The sequence below is a fragment of the Pogona vitticeps genome, chromosome 1 (genome assembly GCF_051106095.1).
Source record: "Pogona vitticeps strain Pit_001003342236 chromosome 1, PviZW2.1, whole genome shotgun sequence".
Lineage (NCBI taxonomy): Eukaryota > Metazoa > Chordata > Lepidosauria > Squamata > Agamidae > Pogona > Pogona vitticeps.
This window is the reverse complement of record NC_135783.1, coordinates 56,206,606-56,226,417: the sequence shown is the minus strand read 5'-3', so window position 1 is coordinate 56,226,417 and position 19,812 is coordinate 56,206,606. Positions and strand designations below refer to the sequence as shown.

Below are 19,812 nucleotides of genomic sequence, written 5' to 3'. Positions count from 1 at the left end.
AAGGTTGAAACAGAAATTAGAAGTTTAAAAGTACTTCTCCAGCCTCTATCCTATCTACAGTTTCTCTGTCAAATATGGTCCTAACTCAAGAAACTGTTTCAAAGATACAATCATTCGTTTGAACTGCCCCCTTCGATCAGTAATGACTTACAAATTCCTGTTTTGAATAGTCACGCTATAGCAGAGATACACTTCTGTGTACCTCTAATACTTACTAAATTCTTGATTCTTATTTATTTAGACTGCCTCAGTAAGGAAATTCCAAGCCTCACAATTGCCTTCTTAATGAGAGAGAGGGATAAGAAGTGCTTTTTTTTCCTAGCCAAGGTATCTGTAATTTGCATCTCTCCAGAAAAATAGTGTTCTTTTGCTTTGAGAAGCAAGGCATGCACAGAGTTAGCACAGAACAGTGGTGTGACAGTTTGAAAAACCCAAGTTTTTCTTGAAATGTCACAGAAGTCCTTGAAATAAAGCAGCAGGCTGTTACTCAGCACATAATTTCGCATTTTTGCTTAACTTGTGCCAAAAAGAAAGAAAGAAAGAAAATACCTTGCCTCATAACATGATCCTGACAATGATATTGCAGTTCATTTTCCCTGTGTGCAAGGACAAGACAGACAAGCATTTACATTCTTTATGGAAGTACTAATTTTTTCAGTATGTAAGTAGTGGAGTTGAATTCTAGAGATGTTGATGCACATACATTGTTTCCGTAACTCTAATTTCCGTTCAGGTTCTCTCTCTCTCTCTCTCTCTCTCTCTCTCTCTCTCTCTCTCTCTCTCTCTCTCTCTCTCTCTCTCTCTCTCTCTCTCTCTCTCTCTCTCTGCCTCCCTGGGATGATATGGAATGATTGCATGTTACAAACTCTTCACACCATTTACTACAGAAATGATAGTGTGAGTTAAACTGTGTTTTTTGTTTGCTCAACAACAAAGAATAGTGTGAACATTTGTGTATAATGTGAAAAGCCCCTTCATTAATGTTGACTGTTTACCCTTTCTTACATTGATTTGAAGTGTCAGCATATAAACATTAGAGTACTTGGAAAGAGCCTTTCCTGAGAAACAAATTCCTACAAGTTTGTGGTTTTATAATCATTTTCTGGATATGAGTTCCAGAAATGTAATCATGCTATTCCAGAGCAGCAGGACATCCTGTGGTGTACAATCTGGCTCCTTTCAATTTGGGATTAGGTTGGAGTGAAACAAATATAAAAGGAGGGGAAAGGAAGAGGCATGTAAATGGAGCAGCAAGGACAGACTCTTCTAGTTGCTCACACCAGAAGCAAGCCTGGTTCTAAAGTTTTTGTATACATGCGAGGGTAAAAGGCTTTCCTTGCTAGTCTCACTGGTTTCCTCATGTTCAGAGGTGGGTTGTAGCTGTGGGTAGGGTTGGGCAACAGCTTCAACCAATTTCTGAAATCTAAACAGAATTAGCCTGATCAGCCTTGATTAGTATGAGGTCTGGACTGAGAAAGAATGAGCCCATTGGGTTTCAGACTGAAGCTAAAGTGCCCAGAGTACTTTGGACCAATCCAGAGAACCAAATATCTAAAATAAGCAGGGAGAAGCCAGAGAATGCGTTGCCAATAAAGTGATATGATTGGGAATGGAGCTGATTTTACTTATTGACAGCATTAATGTGTAGCCTGAAGCAGGAATTTCACCACTATTCTCCAATCAGTCATTGAGGGAAGATATTGTGTTAAGTCACTTAAATTAAATATTAAATTATCTTATGTAGCTGTTTGTCATTCGCTTGCCATGTTTAGCAATGTTAGTAGCAGTCAGTGCAGAAGTTTCCTGAGAAAATAGCTGTGTTGATTGTAGACTGGGCTCAGTCTGAATCCTCTTCCTTCCTTTTGTCTCCAGTAGCTTTTTGCTTAATCCTTCCTTTACCGTTCTAACTTTCTTAAAATCAAGTAGTATAATTTGTTTACTTTATGTAACACTTTGTGTGTTTTCACAAAGAGAAACTTATTCTCCCCTGTGTCCGTTTCTTACATACGTACTTTTATGCCTATGAGCGTGGGCAACAGTGTATTCATTTGAATTTTTCAAGGAAGCATATTTATTTTACAAAGAAAACATATAACTGTGAATTAGATTGTACATTTAATTTATATATTGAAATTGAATCATCATAATAAGCACTATTAGTTTTTATTCCCCATGAACTGTTGGATAGCTCAGGGGCCTAAGTCTCTGGCTGTGCTTCCTTGTCAAGGACTGGACTTGATGATCCAGCTCTGCAGTTGTTGTTGTTGTTGTAGCATTTCATTGATATTTGTGTGAGCCAAGAACCACATTTAATTTAAAGTCTACTGTATCTCCTCATCATTCCAGCTTACATATAGCATTTAGAGCTTCTGTTCAACGGTTACTGTTATACTACCATAACTTCGATCTTTTGTTTAACGTAATTAAACCATCACTACAACTGTAATAGAAGCTTATATGCTACTCTTGGAGCAAGAAGAAAGCAGAGTGATTTGTCTTCACCCCCATGTGGTAGTGGAAGTAGGCTTGATGGTCCTTACTGTGATCTTCAGTACAGTTTATTAATTCTTGGGGATGTGCATAGGGAGATATCATGGCTTCTCCCAAACTTTGGTGAGGAGCTATGTGCTATGTTGTCCAAGAAGGATGCTTTGAATAGGTTTACTTAACAGCCTGGTGCTTTGCAGTGCCCCCCCCCCCCCAACCAACATATTTGCCTGCCTGCCTGCCTCTACCAACTACGGCTGCCGCCCATGTGGCCATCCAGTGTCTGCCCTGCAACTTTTAAATTAAAATTCTCCCCATTACATTTAGGGTTATAAGTACAGCGAAGTACTAACTCAGAAGTCTGAACTGCACAGATGGTTTTTACAGCTCTAGCATGGTCCCCACCATCATCAGCAAAGGAGTTCTGTCAACCTGGAAAGATTATCTTTAATTTAACTGTCTCTTTTTGCCTGCCCACCTCATACAAGCACTGCTGGACAGGCAATTTTTTTAATTTATCCTATCACCTCTTTTTGTGTGTTTTTAATTTTTGGTGCACTTTTTCAACTGTAAAAGGGGTGAAAGTACGAGAAGACAAAAGCAGCATAAATGAGCAAGACTAAACATTGGATTCACTTTTTTCAGGGGGGAAAAGCAAACTCTAGAGGTGCCCAGAAAGGAAACCCCTGAAGCTTGGCGTCCTCTACTTTTTAGGTTCAAAAAGTTATAGCAATTTCAGTCTTCCAGTGTTTGCCAACTGGAAGAGAAATGGTTGGAATTTTCAAATTGATCTGGATTCAAGTCCCAGATCAAGTTGGACCAGATCCAGACCACTCCAAACTAAATAAGAAGCCAGTCCAAAGTCTTAAAATGATATCTAAACCAAATTTCAGGACCTGTAGAGATCACCAGTGGTAACAGTACAAACTGAATCTTTGCCGACATTTTTCAAGACCCATGTTTGGGACTTTAGAAATGGAAAATCTGATACACTGTAAAGTATAGCAAAATACAGGAAAATATGACATGGGCCAAGCATTGCTGGGGAGGCTGGAGTTTAAAAAATGCCATCAGTTGGCTGATGTCTTGGGAAGTTCATGCCTCAATCAACTGCTTGCTCCATAAAGAGCCTATGATATTTCTGGCTCTACAAGTTATGGAGGAGATGTGTCTTTTTTGTGATGACTTGAATATTGTAGAGTGATTAGCATTAGGGTTGTTGGATGACACTCTATCTTGATTCCTTGTTAGTTTCCTTAAAACAAAATGAATACAAATATCTGCCTTTCCCCCCTCTCAAACAACACAAAATTCCAGCAATTTTAATTGGAAACTTAATGAATGAGAAACTGGCACAAAATATTGTAACTGGAGAAATAAACTAAGCTATCCTTTAGACTCTTTCCATTGTACTGTTTAGATCCTTGGATAGTTGTTCTTTGGCTGTTTTCAAACATCACAATTCAAAGTGGCTCCAGTGGTAAACACAGGCTTATTTTGGCAATCTTATAGCCAGTCATTAGCTCCAGGGTGAATGATCTCAAGCAACTAATGCATGGATGTTAATCAATCAAAATAAGCTCTTGATTTATGGCAGGAGCAACACATGAGTCTTCTCCAATATTCTTTGGGACATAAATGTTGCATGACTGTGTTACACCTCTGTGTGGTAAACTTGGTGAAATCCAGTCTTTGTAAAAACCAAAAGCCAATTTCATTTACTCCCTAGTTATGATCATGTTAAGAGGGACTGCATTTCACTCACAGTAAGGAATCTTAAGACTTCTTTATTTATACATGTATTTTTTATTTTATTTTTTCAATTTTTTTATTTTTTTAAACATAAGGGGTAACAAAGAAAAAAGGGAATTGGAATTTATGAGGACGAGGGGAGACCATAACATACTGGTATCCAATCTATATCTATTGCCATATCAAGATTTTAAGTTATTCTATTTACTCTTTTCTGCTTTGTAGATAAAGTTCACATTTCAATATATATTGATCAGCTACTGCCTGTCGATTCAGTCCATTTGTTATAAATAAGTCCCATCTTTCTGTTGCCTTTTGCAGGGGTTGATCCTTCATGACTTCTGATAGGACATCCATTTCAGCTATTTCCCGTATCTTTTCAATAAGATCTTCTTATACATGTCTTTTTTAAAAAGGGCACTAGCTCTTATTGTTGCAAAGGAAAGCTTAAAAGAGGTAAATGTGTGGGCTAATTGTTAATTCCAGCCAGAGTATACCCAAGCAATGAATGGGAGTAGTCAAGTCAACACCAAAGTAAGCCTTATTGTTTCAGCTGGTGAACTCCAAGTAACAAGTCGGCCTACGCTGTTGATGTCAAAAGGGAAGAAAGAATGCCCCAAGGCCAGTAGTTGGGCTGCAATAAATGTATACAATGTACTCTGCAAATCTTTATGAGTACAAGGCCGAGTTCAAGTTCCTGGAGTTCATATCAGTACCTACAATTGTGCATCTCCCTCACATATTACTAGATGCAAATAAAGAAATACAGAAATGCCACATGTGATGTAGCCCTCATGGGGCATGAAATAGAGCTTAGATCTTTGTAATATTTTGAAGTACTCCTAGGATGGTGGCCACTAATAATATTGCCACATTTAATCTTTTGAATCCTCTTCTACAGCTTTCTCCCTTTCTACCCGCTCTGTTCTCATCCTCCCCTTTCCTTCCCCATATGCTGGCAAATATGACACCTTCTCATACTACCCATTGATCATAGAATCATAGGATAGTGAAGTTGGAAGAGGCCTATAAGGCCATGATGTCAAACCCCCTGCTCGATGCAGGAATAATTACGTTTCTCTTCTTTTTGGTAGGAGAATGTTGCAGTGAAATCAGAAGAGCGGGCGAGTGAAATCCAGCGGCTGGAGCAGACCATACAAGACCTGAAAACAAAAATTGCAGAATTAGAGAAACAGTTTCCAGCAGCAGAGCCACTGGTCTCCAGCAACAGCATCTCACGAAGTGAAAGCAGATGGCCAACACATGAGGGTCTCCTTAATATAGCTCTTCAGGAACAAGAACCATGTGCCCTACCTAAAACTATAACTGCAAAGTCTGTACAGACTTCACCAATGGACGATTGTTTAACACACGTAATGCCTTCAGTCAACACACTGCCACAAGCTCCTCCCCATTTCCAAGGGAATCTGAGTCAAGGGTCAACTGAGCCATTGCCAACACTTGAGCCACAGCCCACCTTTTGCTCTGAAATCTCTCTTGTTCTCTCACCAAAACGGATTTCTGTACAATTGGATGCTGCCCAAGAAAAGCTGACTTGCAGTGAACAGTCCCCTTCTTCATCCATTTCTGGCCCTACCACTGGATTGTCTATTTCCCTGCCTGGAGCAGGAGGTCCATTTTTAATGCCACCTTCTTCTGGTTCAGATGTACTGCCTCTACCATCCCTACCTGCCTCAGGACATGTCCAATCTTTACCTGGCACAATGCTGCCTCCTGCCCCACCATTGCCTGGCAAAGAGATTCCTCCTCCACCACCTCTGCCTGGAATGGACGTGTCACCACCTGCCCCTTCTTTAGCAATCGTTTCTTCTCCACCTCCTTTATCTGGAGCTGGAATGGATATAGAGATACCATCACCACCACCTCTTCCTGTAATGGGAGTGCCACCACCACCGCCACCTTTGCCAGGGGCAGCTATTTCTCCTGCAGCAGCTTTGTCCAGCCTGGGTGTGCCCCCTGTTCCCCCACCTTTGCCTGGCATGGGAGCACCTCTGCTTCCTCCTCCTCCACCGCTGCCACCTCCTCTACCTGGAATGGAAGTGCCACCACCTCCACCTTTGCCAAGCATGGGGATTCCCCCTCCCCCACCTCTACCAGGGATGGGAGTGCCAATACCTCCACCATTGCCAAGCATGGGGGCACTTCCCCCTCCCCCTCCTCCTCTACCAGGAATGGGAGTGCCACAACCTCCACCTTTGCTGGGCATGGGGGCACCTCCCCCTCCTCCGCCTCTGCCTGGAGTGGCTATACCACCTCCTCCACCTTTGCCAGGCATGGGGGTACCTCCTCCTCCTCCGCCTCTGCCTGGAGTGGCTGTACCACCTCCTCCACCTTTGCCAGGCATGGGGGCACCTCCCCCTCCTCCACCTCTGCCTGGAGTGGCTGTACCACCTCCTCCACCTTTGCCAGGCATGGGTGTGCCACCTCCACCCCCTTTGCCTGGGGCAGGAGCTCCCCCTCCTCCCCCACCTTTACCTGGTGTGGGTGTGCCACCTCCCCCACCCCTTAGTCTTCCACACATTTCTGGATTTCTTCCCCCTCCTTTGCCCAGTGGTTTATTTGTAATGGGGCTGAGCCAGGAAAAAGGTAGCAGGAAACATGCAATAGAACCTTCTCGACCAATGAAGCCTCTTTATTGGACCAGAATTCAACTTCACAATAAAAGGTAATGCGTGTTCGAAATGTGGGGTTGAAGCAAACTAAATCCCTGTACTTTGTTTTTTCCATGGCACTATGAACTAAGAAGCATGTTTGATAATGCTCAGGGTTTGTTTGTTTTTTCTGAGAGAATGTTAGGAAAAAAATCTCTTTTTGTATTGGAAGATAAATGTCATCAGTGGCTTACACCATATGCTTGTTGGTAGCAAACCAGACTGGTATTTCTCTGGGTAGCAATGTGTCTTTTGCTCATTTGCAAATTAGCTGTAGTTACAACTTGTATGCTTTCTGAATATATTTATGTAAATGGTCCTTTGTCAGAGAAGTTTCAAACATGCCCTTTTGAGTAACCATTCACACATAGGTAGCAGTGCTACCAAGTGACCTTATGCAATCTTTATGTGGCCACACTCAGATGGAGATAACTTTTTGTGTACTGACAGCCATGTGTTCAGCAGTGATTCTGACAGGTCAAAAAATTGTGTATCTGTTGTCTCATGGCTAAACCTGCCTATTTGACGCGCGTTTCGAAGCCCTTTGAACTTGACTTGTCCCTCACAGCACTTTGAAAGGTGCTTTTTCCCGTCACGAACAAATGTGACATAAAGACTAGAGTGGGAAGAAGAATTTATGCACACAGGAGATGAATCTCTATGACAGAGGGGACATTTGGATGGTGAAGAGGGCACAATGGGTAAGAAAGGGGAAATGTGCCATTTATTATTTGAAGCCTTCTGCATGTCAGATCAGGCAATGCTTAATAACATATCAACTCCAGCAGTGCCCCTAGATGGTGACTTTGTCCATCTGAATTCCACATGAGCATTAGTTATTTTGAGAAAAATAGCCTTAGTACATGCTCAGTGATTTATCATAAGCATCCTCTGGGACTGAGCCCTAACACTTAAAGAAGGCCAGCATAGGATCCATGTGTAGCATTCAGCTTTTTGCCAATCACTGAAAATTAAGGAATTGGCCAGAAGACTAGGTAATATTCTGTCAAGTCTCCTCTTAATATGGGTGTTTCTAGCCATAGATCTCTTATTCATACCAGTCAAAAGACAAAGTGGTGCTACAAAATCTTTTTGTTTGTTTGTTTTTAAGAGGAGAGAAAATAATAGAATATTTTTAAAAATAAAAAAAGAAAGTGTTGTCATTGATCTGACAAAAATCCTTCACAGCATGGTTTGTAAGTATCCTACTAGATGTGGGGACAAATCGCCATTTTGGCTAGTCATCATGCTTCATGATCCGTCAAATTTGACAAAGCACAAATATCCTCCCCATGAACCAATGAAGCATGAATGTATGCGTTGATTTGTGGGGGGTCTAAAAAAAGCTGACCCCTCCACCCCCACAGCCTGCCCCCTGCCCCCTTCCCTCTACCCCTGTCACCTCCCTACCTTGGCTGCCGCCACTGCCACCACCACTGACTACCAACCACAAAGGCCTGTGCCACAGCGGCCTCCACAGTTACCATCCAGTACCACTTGCGCAATGGCTTCTGCCATTGTGGCCTGCCTTAAGGGAATCTAGGCTGCCCTTTGCAAAGATGGTGGATGCAGCTTCCCTGACTAAGAGAAGCTGCAGCCACCATCTTTGTAAAGGGCAGCCTGGATTCTCTTAAGGCAGGCTAAGGGAATCCGGGCTGACCTTTGCAAAGATGGTGGCTGCAACCTCCCTACCCTAAAAGAAGCTGCAGCCGCCATCTTTGCAAAGGGTTCAGTGTTCCTTACCGCAGGTGGGAGGCCACCGCAGTGGGTGGTGATGGATGGTAGTGGCAATGGGCAGCAGTAGATAACGACGGTGGTGGGCAGTGGTGGATGGCAGCAGTAGCTAAGGGAGGGGCAGGGGGCAGGGGATAAGCTGTGGGGGTAGGTGGCTGTGGGACTGGCTGGCAGCCTATCAACCCCCCAGTCAGCTGACGGATAGGCCCATAGGCAGAATGGGAAAGCCATAGGAAGAGAAGGAAGGCTAACCTTCCCTCTTTGTATGGGGGATGGATAAAAATGGGGAAATATTCATCCCTTCATATTCATCAGGGTCTCTGGAACTGACAAATATGAAGGGATGAATATTTAACAAATCAGCAAATTTTCATGAATATCGTAATCCGTTTTTTTATTCGTCCCCATGTCTATAATCTACCCATTAAGAAGTGCAGCTGAACTCTTTGTGAGAACAGGGTGGTTCAGTGCCTAAGATAGCTGAAAACCAATTACCATCTTAACCCCTTTGGAAAATATTTCAATATGTATTTTAAATACATGCTTTTCTATGGTAAAGCAGCAGTTTTCTCTGACAGACACACATCTGGAACTCCTTTTAACTCTTGGTGATAACAGGGAGTTGCAGGGGCTCAAACATTCCTGAAAGCCATGCCCTCAGGTATAGATGGACTGTCCCCAAACCTATGATGTGTGTGGCTGCTCAAAAGGGGAAGATATTTGTGTGCTCTAAGGAGGCACACGTATTTTTATTCACATATGTTGCTTCCTTTCACGTTGAATACAGGTTCTAGGACTAAGAATTGTCAAAAAGAAAAAAAGAAAGAAAGATGTGAAAAGAAATGTTTGGGGATATAGAAGAGTAACTGTGTAAGGGATATTCTGGTCTGCAGTATGGCCAGACAAAGCTCTGATATGGCTTTTTGTGTGGCTATAAGGGTAGGACTCTTTACAGGATGTCTTATGGTAGCTTTTTTCTTTCTTCTTTTTTTAGTAACACAAAACTATACTCGGCCTCTTTCCTCATTGGTTTTTTTCCCCTTGCTTGTGTTTACTACTGTGTGTATCATTCCCTGTTGCTATTTCTTGTACCTTCTGTGACAGCCTTCACATTATCCAATCAATTTTATTCAGCTGGGGAAGATTAAAGAGCTAATTTGCTCAGACTATGCTGCTTATTATGAGGACAAGAGAAGAGTCCCTTCAAGAATGCCAAGCAATCATGATACATAGTGCAGTTTCTTGTCTCACCATTAATCTGTCCGAAACATGAACAAAAATGGTGTGCAATTATCAGTGACGTCCATAACAAAATCTAGACTTCCCAAATAGTTCTGGTGAGCTAACGCTGTCCTGTGTAAATTTGATGTCCTACAGAAGTAGTTGATTCTTATTCCTGACTCTTCTTTTCAACTCACTAGGCTTATTCTAATTTAATATTATCTTGCAAGTACTTGCTTTAACAAAAACATATTCACCTTCTTTACTATCACTGTAATCAGGATCCTTCAGACAGGAATCAAAAATTGTAGCATGAATCTGTATATATTGAACATAGATACCTATCAGAAAGTAGTATTTTATACTGTTTAGAAAATGTGTGGAAAATGGGAGTATTCAATATTCAATTTTTTAAAAATTGAATCATTTTTTAAACTAGAAAAAGAGTGCTACCTTGAGTAGTTCATAAATGGGTTTTCATCATCTATCTTCATTCCACTATTTTGTGACTACTTAGTCTGATATTGCCCTACATAGGTCTTTTGCTTAACTTTAGAGATTCTAGTGCTTCACTTGTGTGGGAAAAAATTGAAGAGCCTTCCATAGATTATCATGAATTTGAAGAACTGTTTTCTAAAACAGCTGTTAAAGAAAGGAAGAAACCCATTTCGGACACCATCACAAAGACAAAGAACAAACAGGTGAGTACCTCTGTGTAATCTTTCTTAAGGCAACATGTGGGTTGGAAAATACCCTCTTATGGTTGGCACATATGAAATATTTATATTTAGAAAATATAAATTTAACATATTAAAACAGAGGCTAAGAGTTATAAGGCTGTTGCATTTTGTATTATATTTATTAAAATATAATATTGGTTATATTTATTTGTAGAATAATATAAGATAGAAATTCTGGAGTGGAAACCTGGAGATCTGAGAAACATGGTTAAAGGGTTGCAGAGTGATGTGGATGGAGCAGCCTCTATTTTTCAGTCACAGTTCAGGGAATTAATTAATTAATTAATTAATTAATTAATTAATTAATTAATTAATTAATTAATATGCCGCCCACATTACCCAAAGGTCTCTGGGCGGATTAAGTTACAAATAGCACATCATTAGAACTCGAAATGACATGAGTATTCCAGAGATGTGAATCTTTCGTATCTCAGGAGTCATACTAAAAAACAAAGTTGATGTTCAGTTCTCAGTAATTGTTCACAAAATAAAACAAGCTAATTTGTAAATTACAGGAGGCACAAAATTTACTTCTGTGGTAGGTAGATATCTTTCAACACTTAAAGAATACCATCTTATAAAGTTGTGCTGTCTGTAGAGAATAATTTGATCTTTAATGAAGTTTCAGGTATTAATGGGAAAGCTGAGCAATGTGGTTTTTCACAATGTTTTAGAGAAATATAAAAAGAAAAAGATAATTTTAGCACGAAACATTGTGAATGGAGAATTGCTTTTAAGGAACAGAAATATAAATGCAAATATAAATGCATATGTATTTTTTACAGAAACTAGGCTTTTAATTCTAAGAGTCATTGAGGCTTTTTTAGTGTTAGAGCACATGTTTGGAACTTGAATATCATAAGAATGTTGTATATTAGAAGAAAGGCATTCCCACAAGCTAGCTCATCACTATAAAGAAAAAATTGTCTGCCTTTCATCCCAGAGGCTATCAGGAAGATAAATCCTCCCTCCTTCAGATTACTGATTAGAGATAACAATGAAGATAGCCATGTTTGCAGAATCTACCCAAGTTTTAAGGTTGGGAGCTATCAGCTCTTGCAAATACTGGTTTAGTATATTTTGCTCCTCAGCCACTTTCTCTTCAGAAAGAAAGGGGACAAACAGTCCAGCTGGTCCATGGCCACAGCACCATTTCTTCAGCTATCTTAAACTGAGGATTTGTGACACCAAGAAAATAGGTATTGCACTCCCACAAGGAATGAAGATGCTGGAAACAGGGATGGGTGCAGTAACCTGCAGTGAGGAAATTAGCCAAGCTGACAGAAACCATGGGGGAGACTGAAATTTTATCAAACTCTTCCAGGCCCAAATCATCAGAGGGCAAATACTTTGGCCATAAAGCAGATTATGGGAAAGGAATGATGCAAAAGGAGTCTGGTAGATGGAGTGGGCTACACCCAGTTAGTCCCTAGGATTGATTTGATGATCAAGTTTAAAAGAGTTTGCCCAACCAAAGCCCCCCGTACCTCTGCTGCTTGTGTGGGTGTGGGGAGGGGATGCTGTGTGGATCCTACAAGCAAGAAGCTTTGAGGGGGTCACTTGGCTCAATATTCTCATATTCCATATGACTGATGTACCAAAGGTGCAGCCAATTAACCAGATTAAGCACAATTAAAATAAAAAGCCAAATTAAACTAGCAGCGAAGGAAACAAAATTCATGTCTTAGAAGCCAGTTAGCCAGATTAATTTTGTTAAAGAAACTAAATACCTATTAGCCAGATTTGAACAACAGTGCAACCCATGATACACAAAGATACCATCTGGCACTCATGCAACATGAAGTAAGATGGCCAGGGGAACACAAGAGCTGTGCACCTGAAAACATCTTACTTGGACAGTCTCAAATGTCAGCAACTGGACAAGCCTATGTTGGCAGAAAAAAAGAGAGGGAAGGAAGGTTTGTTAGCAAGAATGTCACTGATGACCAGTCAGATGACTAGTGTGCAAGTGTCCTTTAGCTGGTTGCTGCAAGATGATTGATTTGTTTTCCCACCAGCTGGAAAATGAGCCAATCAAATTTTCTTCCTCCTTACCTGAAGTGGGGAGGGGAAAGTGCCCCGCCCACTCAGACATGAGGAGGTGAAGTAGCATACACCATATGGAGATGTTATAACACAGAAACAGTTCCCCGTTCCATTGTTTTGCACGATATGCAGACAGTCTATGACAGCATCAACCACTTTTCGTGAGTTGTGAACTAAACATGGAACATCTCTGTGCCAGAGTGACATGATACACAATGTTACAGATTCAGCCTGAGGGAGACTTCATATAAAAGATACTTCCAAGGATCTCTCAGTAATGGAGGTGATCTGATTCTCACTTCTGGAAAATGATATTCTGTAAGAATAGAAGTCCTCACCTGGACTCACTTCGCATGGATAAAAAACAAGAGGGAAAAATAAGATTTTTCTTTTCATTTCAGCAAGTTGCGCAGAAGAAACAAATGCACACATGTACACATATGTACACACATATAAAATTAGATACATATTTGGCAGGGGAATTGTATGCAATAGTTATCTGGCTATAGTATTTCAAAACATGGTAGTTTTCAAATGGAATTTAATCCAATGTGATCATCTACGTTGCCATCAGATAAATATCTAAAGTTCACAACAGAAGCATAAGATGCAAAAGTATACGTTTGTGCAGCATTCAGGTTTGCTTTTCTTAAATGTGTCACATTGAATAATTTTACGATTCAAAGATGAACATCCCAACTATTGTTGTCTTGACAGGCTATTTATAATAATTTCTATATCCAAATAAATAGGTGTGTCTACTCTGTGAAATTGAATTTTTATTAACATATCATGAGATTTATCAACAAAAACTTCTGCAAAGACTAAAATAATGGCTACTGCGTTGGTTTGGCAAACAGTGGTTGAACAGGCAGACAGCAGTTGTGGCTGAACACTAGAGGCTGTGGTTTGTAATGTCTGGCAGTATTTGTTTTCTTTGCAATGGTAAGCACTTTATTAGATTATCTTTAAAGTATATTATAAAATATTGGATCTGGATACCCCAAAAGGTCTTTAAAAGGACATGTTTTCTGCAAAACAAGCTTATCAAGAAATTAATAGAATCCAGTTGAAGAATAGAATATACAGTTCTGCCTTGCAAACCACTAGCCCATATCGCTCAATATTGTCATAGAATGATAGAATAATTGAGTAGGAAGTGGCCTGTAAGGCTACCAAGTCCAACCCCTTGCCCAGTGCTGCCATCCATATTAAAGTACATCTGACATATTTTCTGTTGAATACGTCCAGCATTGGTATTCAGCTCTGATTAGGTGTGATGCTCAGGGTAAAATCAGGCTTGAGTTCACTCCCGGCATATGCTGCAGCTTGGTGCTTGCTGGTTGCTCTATAGTTGCATGAACCATTTCCCCCTAGAAGTTGGGAAAGTGCCTGTGTTATCTTGCCTGCAATGGCTAAGCAAGTCCAGATAGCTTCAAGGACATCTCATTGCTAACCAATGCAGCTGTGGTTCTCCACCTGGGAAGGATAAGGACTGAGTGACTAACTGTAAGAAGTGGGAGGGTGATGTAACTTTCCCAAACACTCTTTGGATCCAGTGTTTGGCCTCAATAATAATCGCCTCTTGGATAATAAGGAGGAGGGTGGCTTTTGATGCAGAGTTTGATCATCTGATTGCAGGTAGTTAGTGGGATTCCTTTGCTATTTTCATTTGGGTCCCAAGAACCAGGTTAGAGATAGGGCTGCTTAGAGTAGAAAGTTGATTATATTTTTGAGTGGTGTTGTTTGTAAGTCTTGCTTCTCATATGTTTTTATATCTGCTTCTACCTTGTTGAGGTTGCTTTTAAGATATGCCTATTGCTTTCTTTCAATCATATGCAAGCAATTTTTTTTTAGTAAATGTAATATATTTATAGACCTGTGTTGGTCTTAAGTGATAAGGAATGTGATACCAGTTAACTTCAGTCCTAGCTGCTCAGCCAAGCTACCAAGTAAACAACCCAGGGTCTTGGAACCCTGCTGAGCTTCCTGCAGTTATAAGGAAGCTCAGCATTGGCATAGGTTGAGGAGTAGCCTAGAAACCTCAGTTTCCTTGGGACTGAGGACCGGCATAAGCCAAGGTGGTGGCAGTTCTACTGGTATAGAAGTTTTCAGTATCACATTGGTTGTGGGCAGGATAGAACAAGTGTCAACTGGATACAAGTTGGTCACAGAATCATGTTCAGAGAGTGCTTATCAATGGCTCCTTCTCAAACTGGGAGGAGATAACAAGTGGGGTCACTCCTGGGTCTCGTGTTCTTCAACATTGTTATTAATCACTTGGATGAGGGAGTTCAGGGAATACTTATCAGATTTGCAGATGACACAAAGCTGGGTGGAACAGCAAATATCTTTGAAGACAGGAACAAAATTCAAAAAGAACTTGATAGGCTTGAATACTGGGCTAAAAACAAAAGAATGAAATTTAAGAGGGAAAAGTGCAAAGATCTACACCAGCAGGGTGGCAAGGGGGAACCAAACATACCATTACAAGATGAGCTACTTGGCTCAGTAATACTATGAGTAAGAAAGATCTTGGAATTGTTGTAGATCACAAGCTGAATATGAGACAAAGGTGCAATGTGCCTGCAAAAAAAGATCAATACTATTTTATGCTGCATTAACAGAAGCATGGAGTCTGTCCATACTGTGAAATTTGATGTGAGCTTAATAGGTCTTCATCAGGCTATTTTAACTCTTGGTACCTGTCCATGAAGGCAGAATGAAGAGCTATAATGCATCTCAATGCCTCATCCCAAAAAAGGTTGCATGCTTTAGCCCTGTCTCAGAAAGATAGGGCCAGTTTGTAAAGAGGAAGGATAATTTTAAATAGAAACACAAGTGCATGAGGTCTCTTTTTCTCATGCCAAGCAGTGCTATCAGGGAACCATAGACCATAATTATATGACAGTGTGGGCAGATTCATAACCTCCAGCTCCCATGAAGTACTTGTCCCCTTCTGTTTGGCACTGGTTAGACATCCTCTAGACCACTGGTCCCCAACCTTGGGCCTCCAGATGTTCTTGGACTTCAACTCCCAGAAATCCTGGCCAGTAGAGGTGGTGGTGAAGGCTTCTGGGAGTTGTAGTCTAAGAATATCTGGAAGCCCAAGGTCTAGAGTACTGGAGCACATACAGAGAAGAGCAAGAAGAAAAAAACTGGAAACCAAGCCCTATGAAGCCCTATGAGATACCAGCCACAGAGACTGGCGAAACGTTAGGAAGAACAACCTTCAGAACACAGCCAAAGAGCCCGAAAAACCCACAACAACCAGTTGGTGAGCACTCCAGTGCTGGAGGCATTCAAGAGAAAATTGAGCGTCTATCTGTCAGATCTGCTTTGATTTCTGTTCCTGCATTGAGCAGGGGTTGAACTTAATGGCCTTATAGGCCAACTCAATTATTCATAATTCTATAATAATCCTAGGCTATAGATAACAAAGAGAAACAGGGAAAGGCCTTCCCATGTCCAATGTCCTGCACTGCGTTTGATGACAAAGTTGCAATCTCTTCTTCATGTGAGATGAAAACAATTGGAATAGTTTTGCCCTATTCTTGTGGTGCTCATTATGCATGATTGACTGCCAAATGCAGAGGTTTTGCTGACATGGCTTGGACAGTCTGTAGAGGCATTCAGCACTACTTGTGTGAATCACAAACACTTTATTAGGTCACTGCATTTTGAGTTTGAGTGAAATAGCATTCATCTGCCTTTAATATATAATTTAAAATTATAACTAACTTAATATAATCAGTGATAATGTTTTCTTCAGTTTCCTAGAGCAGTGGTTCTTAACCTTTGTTACTCAGATGCTTTTGAACTGCGGCTCCCAGAAACCCCAGCCAGCACAGTTGGTGGTGAAGGCTTCTGGGAGTTGCAGTCCAAAACTCCTGAGTAACCCAAGGTTAAGAACCAGTGTCCTAGAGCATCAGGTATGTATAAGTGCCAGGTCAGAAAAACTTAGGATACGTTTTTATTTTATTAAGAGTTAGGGGTATGGGAAGCATAACACAGCATTACAAATGCACCTTTGTAATACCTAGGTGGATATGTTACAATAAAATAGTTGTTAATTAAACAATTAGTAAGTTTTAGGATGTTTCTTTTTATTATTATTATTATTTTAATTACAGAATGGTAAATAGCTGTGGTCAATAAGTGGGTTCCAGGAGATTAAGTCTAGTATCTGCATAATAAGCCTGAATGAGACTGAGACACCGGCTACACTGGTGTGCTTTAAGGATGTACTAGTTTATATACTACAGCCACTATTGTTTTAAAGCGAAACAAAATAAATACCCAGTGTGAGTGTTGACTATAATTTCTGCTTAAGCATCCATGCTGGCCACAGCCAATTGAAAAACAACAACAACTGTGTTGATTCAGAATTATACAGGCACTCTGTTAGATATCTCCATTTCCATGAAATCATTTTAGTCACATGCAAGATTTGTGTGTCCCTTTAAAGAAACCCTGCTGATGTCAAGTCTGTGTGGTTACAAGGTACTTATTTCTTTCTCAAAGTATACTCAAAAGAAACATATATGAGCAATGAAAATAAGGAGACTGCCACAAATGTGAAATTAGACATTTTTTACATCAGTTAGGCACTTCTGACATCTGTCTTGTCGGGACTGGACAAGAGTCTTTTGGACTCAGTGGCAATAAACCCATCAGTAGAGGGAAAGGCACAAAACTTCATTGAAGAGACAGTGAAACAGAAAAGAGAAAGTATAAGTAGTAAGACAGTAAAGTAGAGGGAAATCTCAGACCCTCTTTTCATGCTGGGAGACTGGAGAACAGCAGCAGGTGACCTCTGGAATTAATGATAGCACAGCACTCCCCAGGAACCAAGGCTCCATGATGACCCAAATACCCTGCCATTATACTGTATGCCTTTTCAGGTCATGTCATGCACCTGTTCATTAAGCACATTTCTGTACAGCCAAGTTTGCATTTCACTAATTGGTGAAATGATAACGGAGCATCTTGCTAGAGGAGCAAACTAGTAACAACATCAGACATCCAAAGATTGCAGCATCAAATATCAAAACATAATACCTCTCAGAATTGTCCACATAGGAACTTATTATCTTCTAGTTTCTCACCACAGAACATCTGGAGTAAACAACCTTGTATTTTCCCAAAGGATTAACAGTAGGTTGTCCAGATAAGACTAGTTTCTGTTGGTTTCCTGCAGTTGAAGCTTTTTTCCAGATAACCTTATTAACCTCTGGCACCTGCCACTGTTTAATAGCATCTTAAGCAGTAGACACAGAAAGGAGTATTACTGTGTAGCACACTAAACTTCCTTGCCTTCTCCATGGACATTACAACATCTGATATATTTTCACATCATCCATTATTGTATAAGTCCTCAACCTAACACGTGATAGACATATAGACAGACATAGGGAAAATGGCCACAGCAGCTGTTTGCTTGTCCTGCAGGATGTTGGGATGCAGGGGTGGAGGGAAATAAGGTTTAGAGGACAGAGTTATGGATGTTGTGCCCCGAATGGTCTCGCTTTCCTTAGTTCTGATGGATGATGCCTCCAACCGCCAGTATTGCAGCAAGATTCAAATATCTCTCAGGACAGTTTCTGTCATCTCCTGAGCTGACACTCTTGCTTGTGAGGGCAACAGTGTCAAAACCCTAAAAAGCTTATTTCTGAATTACAATTCCCAGAATCCCCAGTTAGCCTGGCCAATATGATTCTGCAAACTGGCATCAAAGAAATTTAATTTCATAACGAAGTACTGGATTTGGGCCTTTAAAAACTCCAATAAGGTCCTTCTTTTTCTTTAGAAAGCCATCCCAGTATTCTGTCACAAAATAAATAAAATAAAAGGATGCTGGTTCTACAAAGTAATAAGGTAAATTTAGTTTTTTGGTTTTTTTTTTAAAAAAATGATATTCTAAGCAAGGGAAATCATATTTCTTTGCTTCAGTTTAACACCAGAGAATTTAAACATCCCTTCACTTGCTTTTGGCACTTGTTTAAGGCTGATGAGTCTACAATTGTTTCTAATTACAGAAATGTTTGAATCTATTGTTCTGTCGCCTGTTGAAGAATGTGATGCTTATTTTTCCTTATTACTGTGTACGTGAATCTAAACAATCTGAGAAATTTTTCATGCAATGTCATACAAAGAAGCATTGTCTGGAATGACTATATATTAATAGGGGATTAGTTCTTTATAATAACACATGTAATGGTGTTTGTTTCAACTGGGCAGTTGAATCTTTCCTCTTTTTTTAATGATGAAAACAGAATGAAAGGTTAGTTACAGTTTGAAGCCCTCAGTTTACAAAACAAAGCATCATGCTGAAATTGGGGTTGGAGGGTGAGGTGAGGAAGAGAAAGGAACTCACATGGGAAGGGTAGTCCCTTCCTAATGTAACTCTGGTTCAAACACAAAACAGACACAGGTCACATTAGTTACTGCTTGTCATACTGAGAAATGAATGAAAAGATACTTGCTAGAATGTAATGTGGGAAGGTTGTGGGATATCTGGTTTCATTGCAGCCTTGCTCTGCCTGTTCATGGGAAAACATCAGTAGTAGGTTATGTTGTCAGGTCTTTGAAAAATCAGTCCTCATTGGGTTTTTTTTTTAGAATTTAGAACTTGCTTTTCTTAAAAATGCTATCTTTAAAAGATGGCATGCCAAAATCAGTAGTAGTAGTAGTAGTAGTAGTAGTGGTGGTGGTGGTGGTGGTGGTGGTGGTGGTGATAGTAGTAGTAGTAGTAGCAGCAGCAGCAGCAGCAGCAGCAGCAGCAGCAGTAGTAGTAGTAGTAGTAGTAGTAGTAGTAGTAGTAGTAGTAGTAGTAGTGTGCTGCTAGTCAATTCTGACTTATGGTGATGCTTTTCAGGATTTTCCAGGTAGAGAATACTCAGAAATGGTTTACTATTCCCTTCTTCTGGGGCCATCTTGGGATGAGGCAGCTTGCCCAAAGACACACAGGCTGGCTCTTCTGGGATCCACAGTGGGGAACTGAACTTGCAACCACTGGCTCCACAGCCAGATACCTAACAATTTTCCTACAATCTATTATCAGTTGTTCAAAATTAAGAACCATCAGGGTGGGTTGTTCATTACATGGCACCTTAAACATTTATGAGTCAAGATCTATCTACTCCTCCACCTTAGTACAA

General features: G+C 40.5%; 1 protein-coding gene across 1 annotated transcript in view; it reads left to right on the top strand.

The window, feature by feature from the left end:
• Positions 1–19,812, top strand: part of FMN2 (formin 2) — a 245,110-nt gene that overhangs the window by 92,508 nt on the left and 132,790 nt on the right. Inside the window, exons 5-6 of the mRNA XM_020787324.3 lie at positions 5,334–6,925; positions 10,423–10,567. Of these exons, the coding sequence (XP_020642983.3) occupies positions 5,334–6,925; positions 10,423–10,567 (1,737 nt within the window). The remainder of the gene's footprint in view (positions 1–5,333; positions 6,926–10,422; positions 10,568–19,812) is intronic.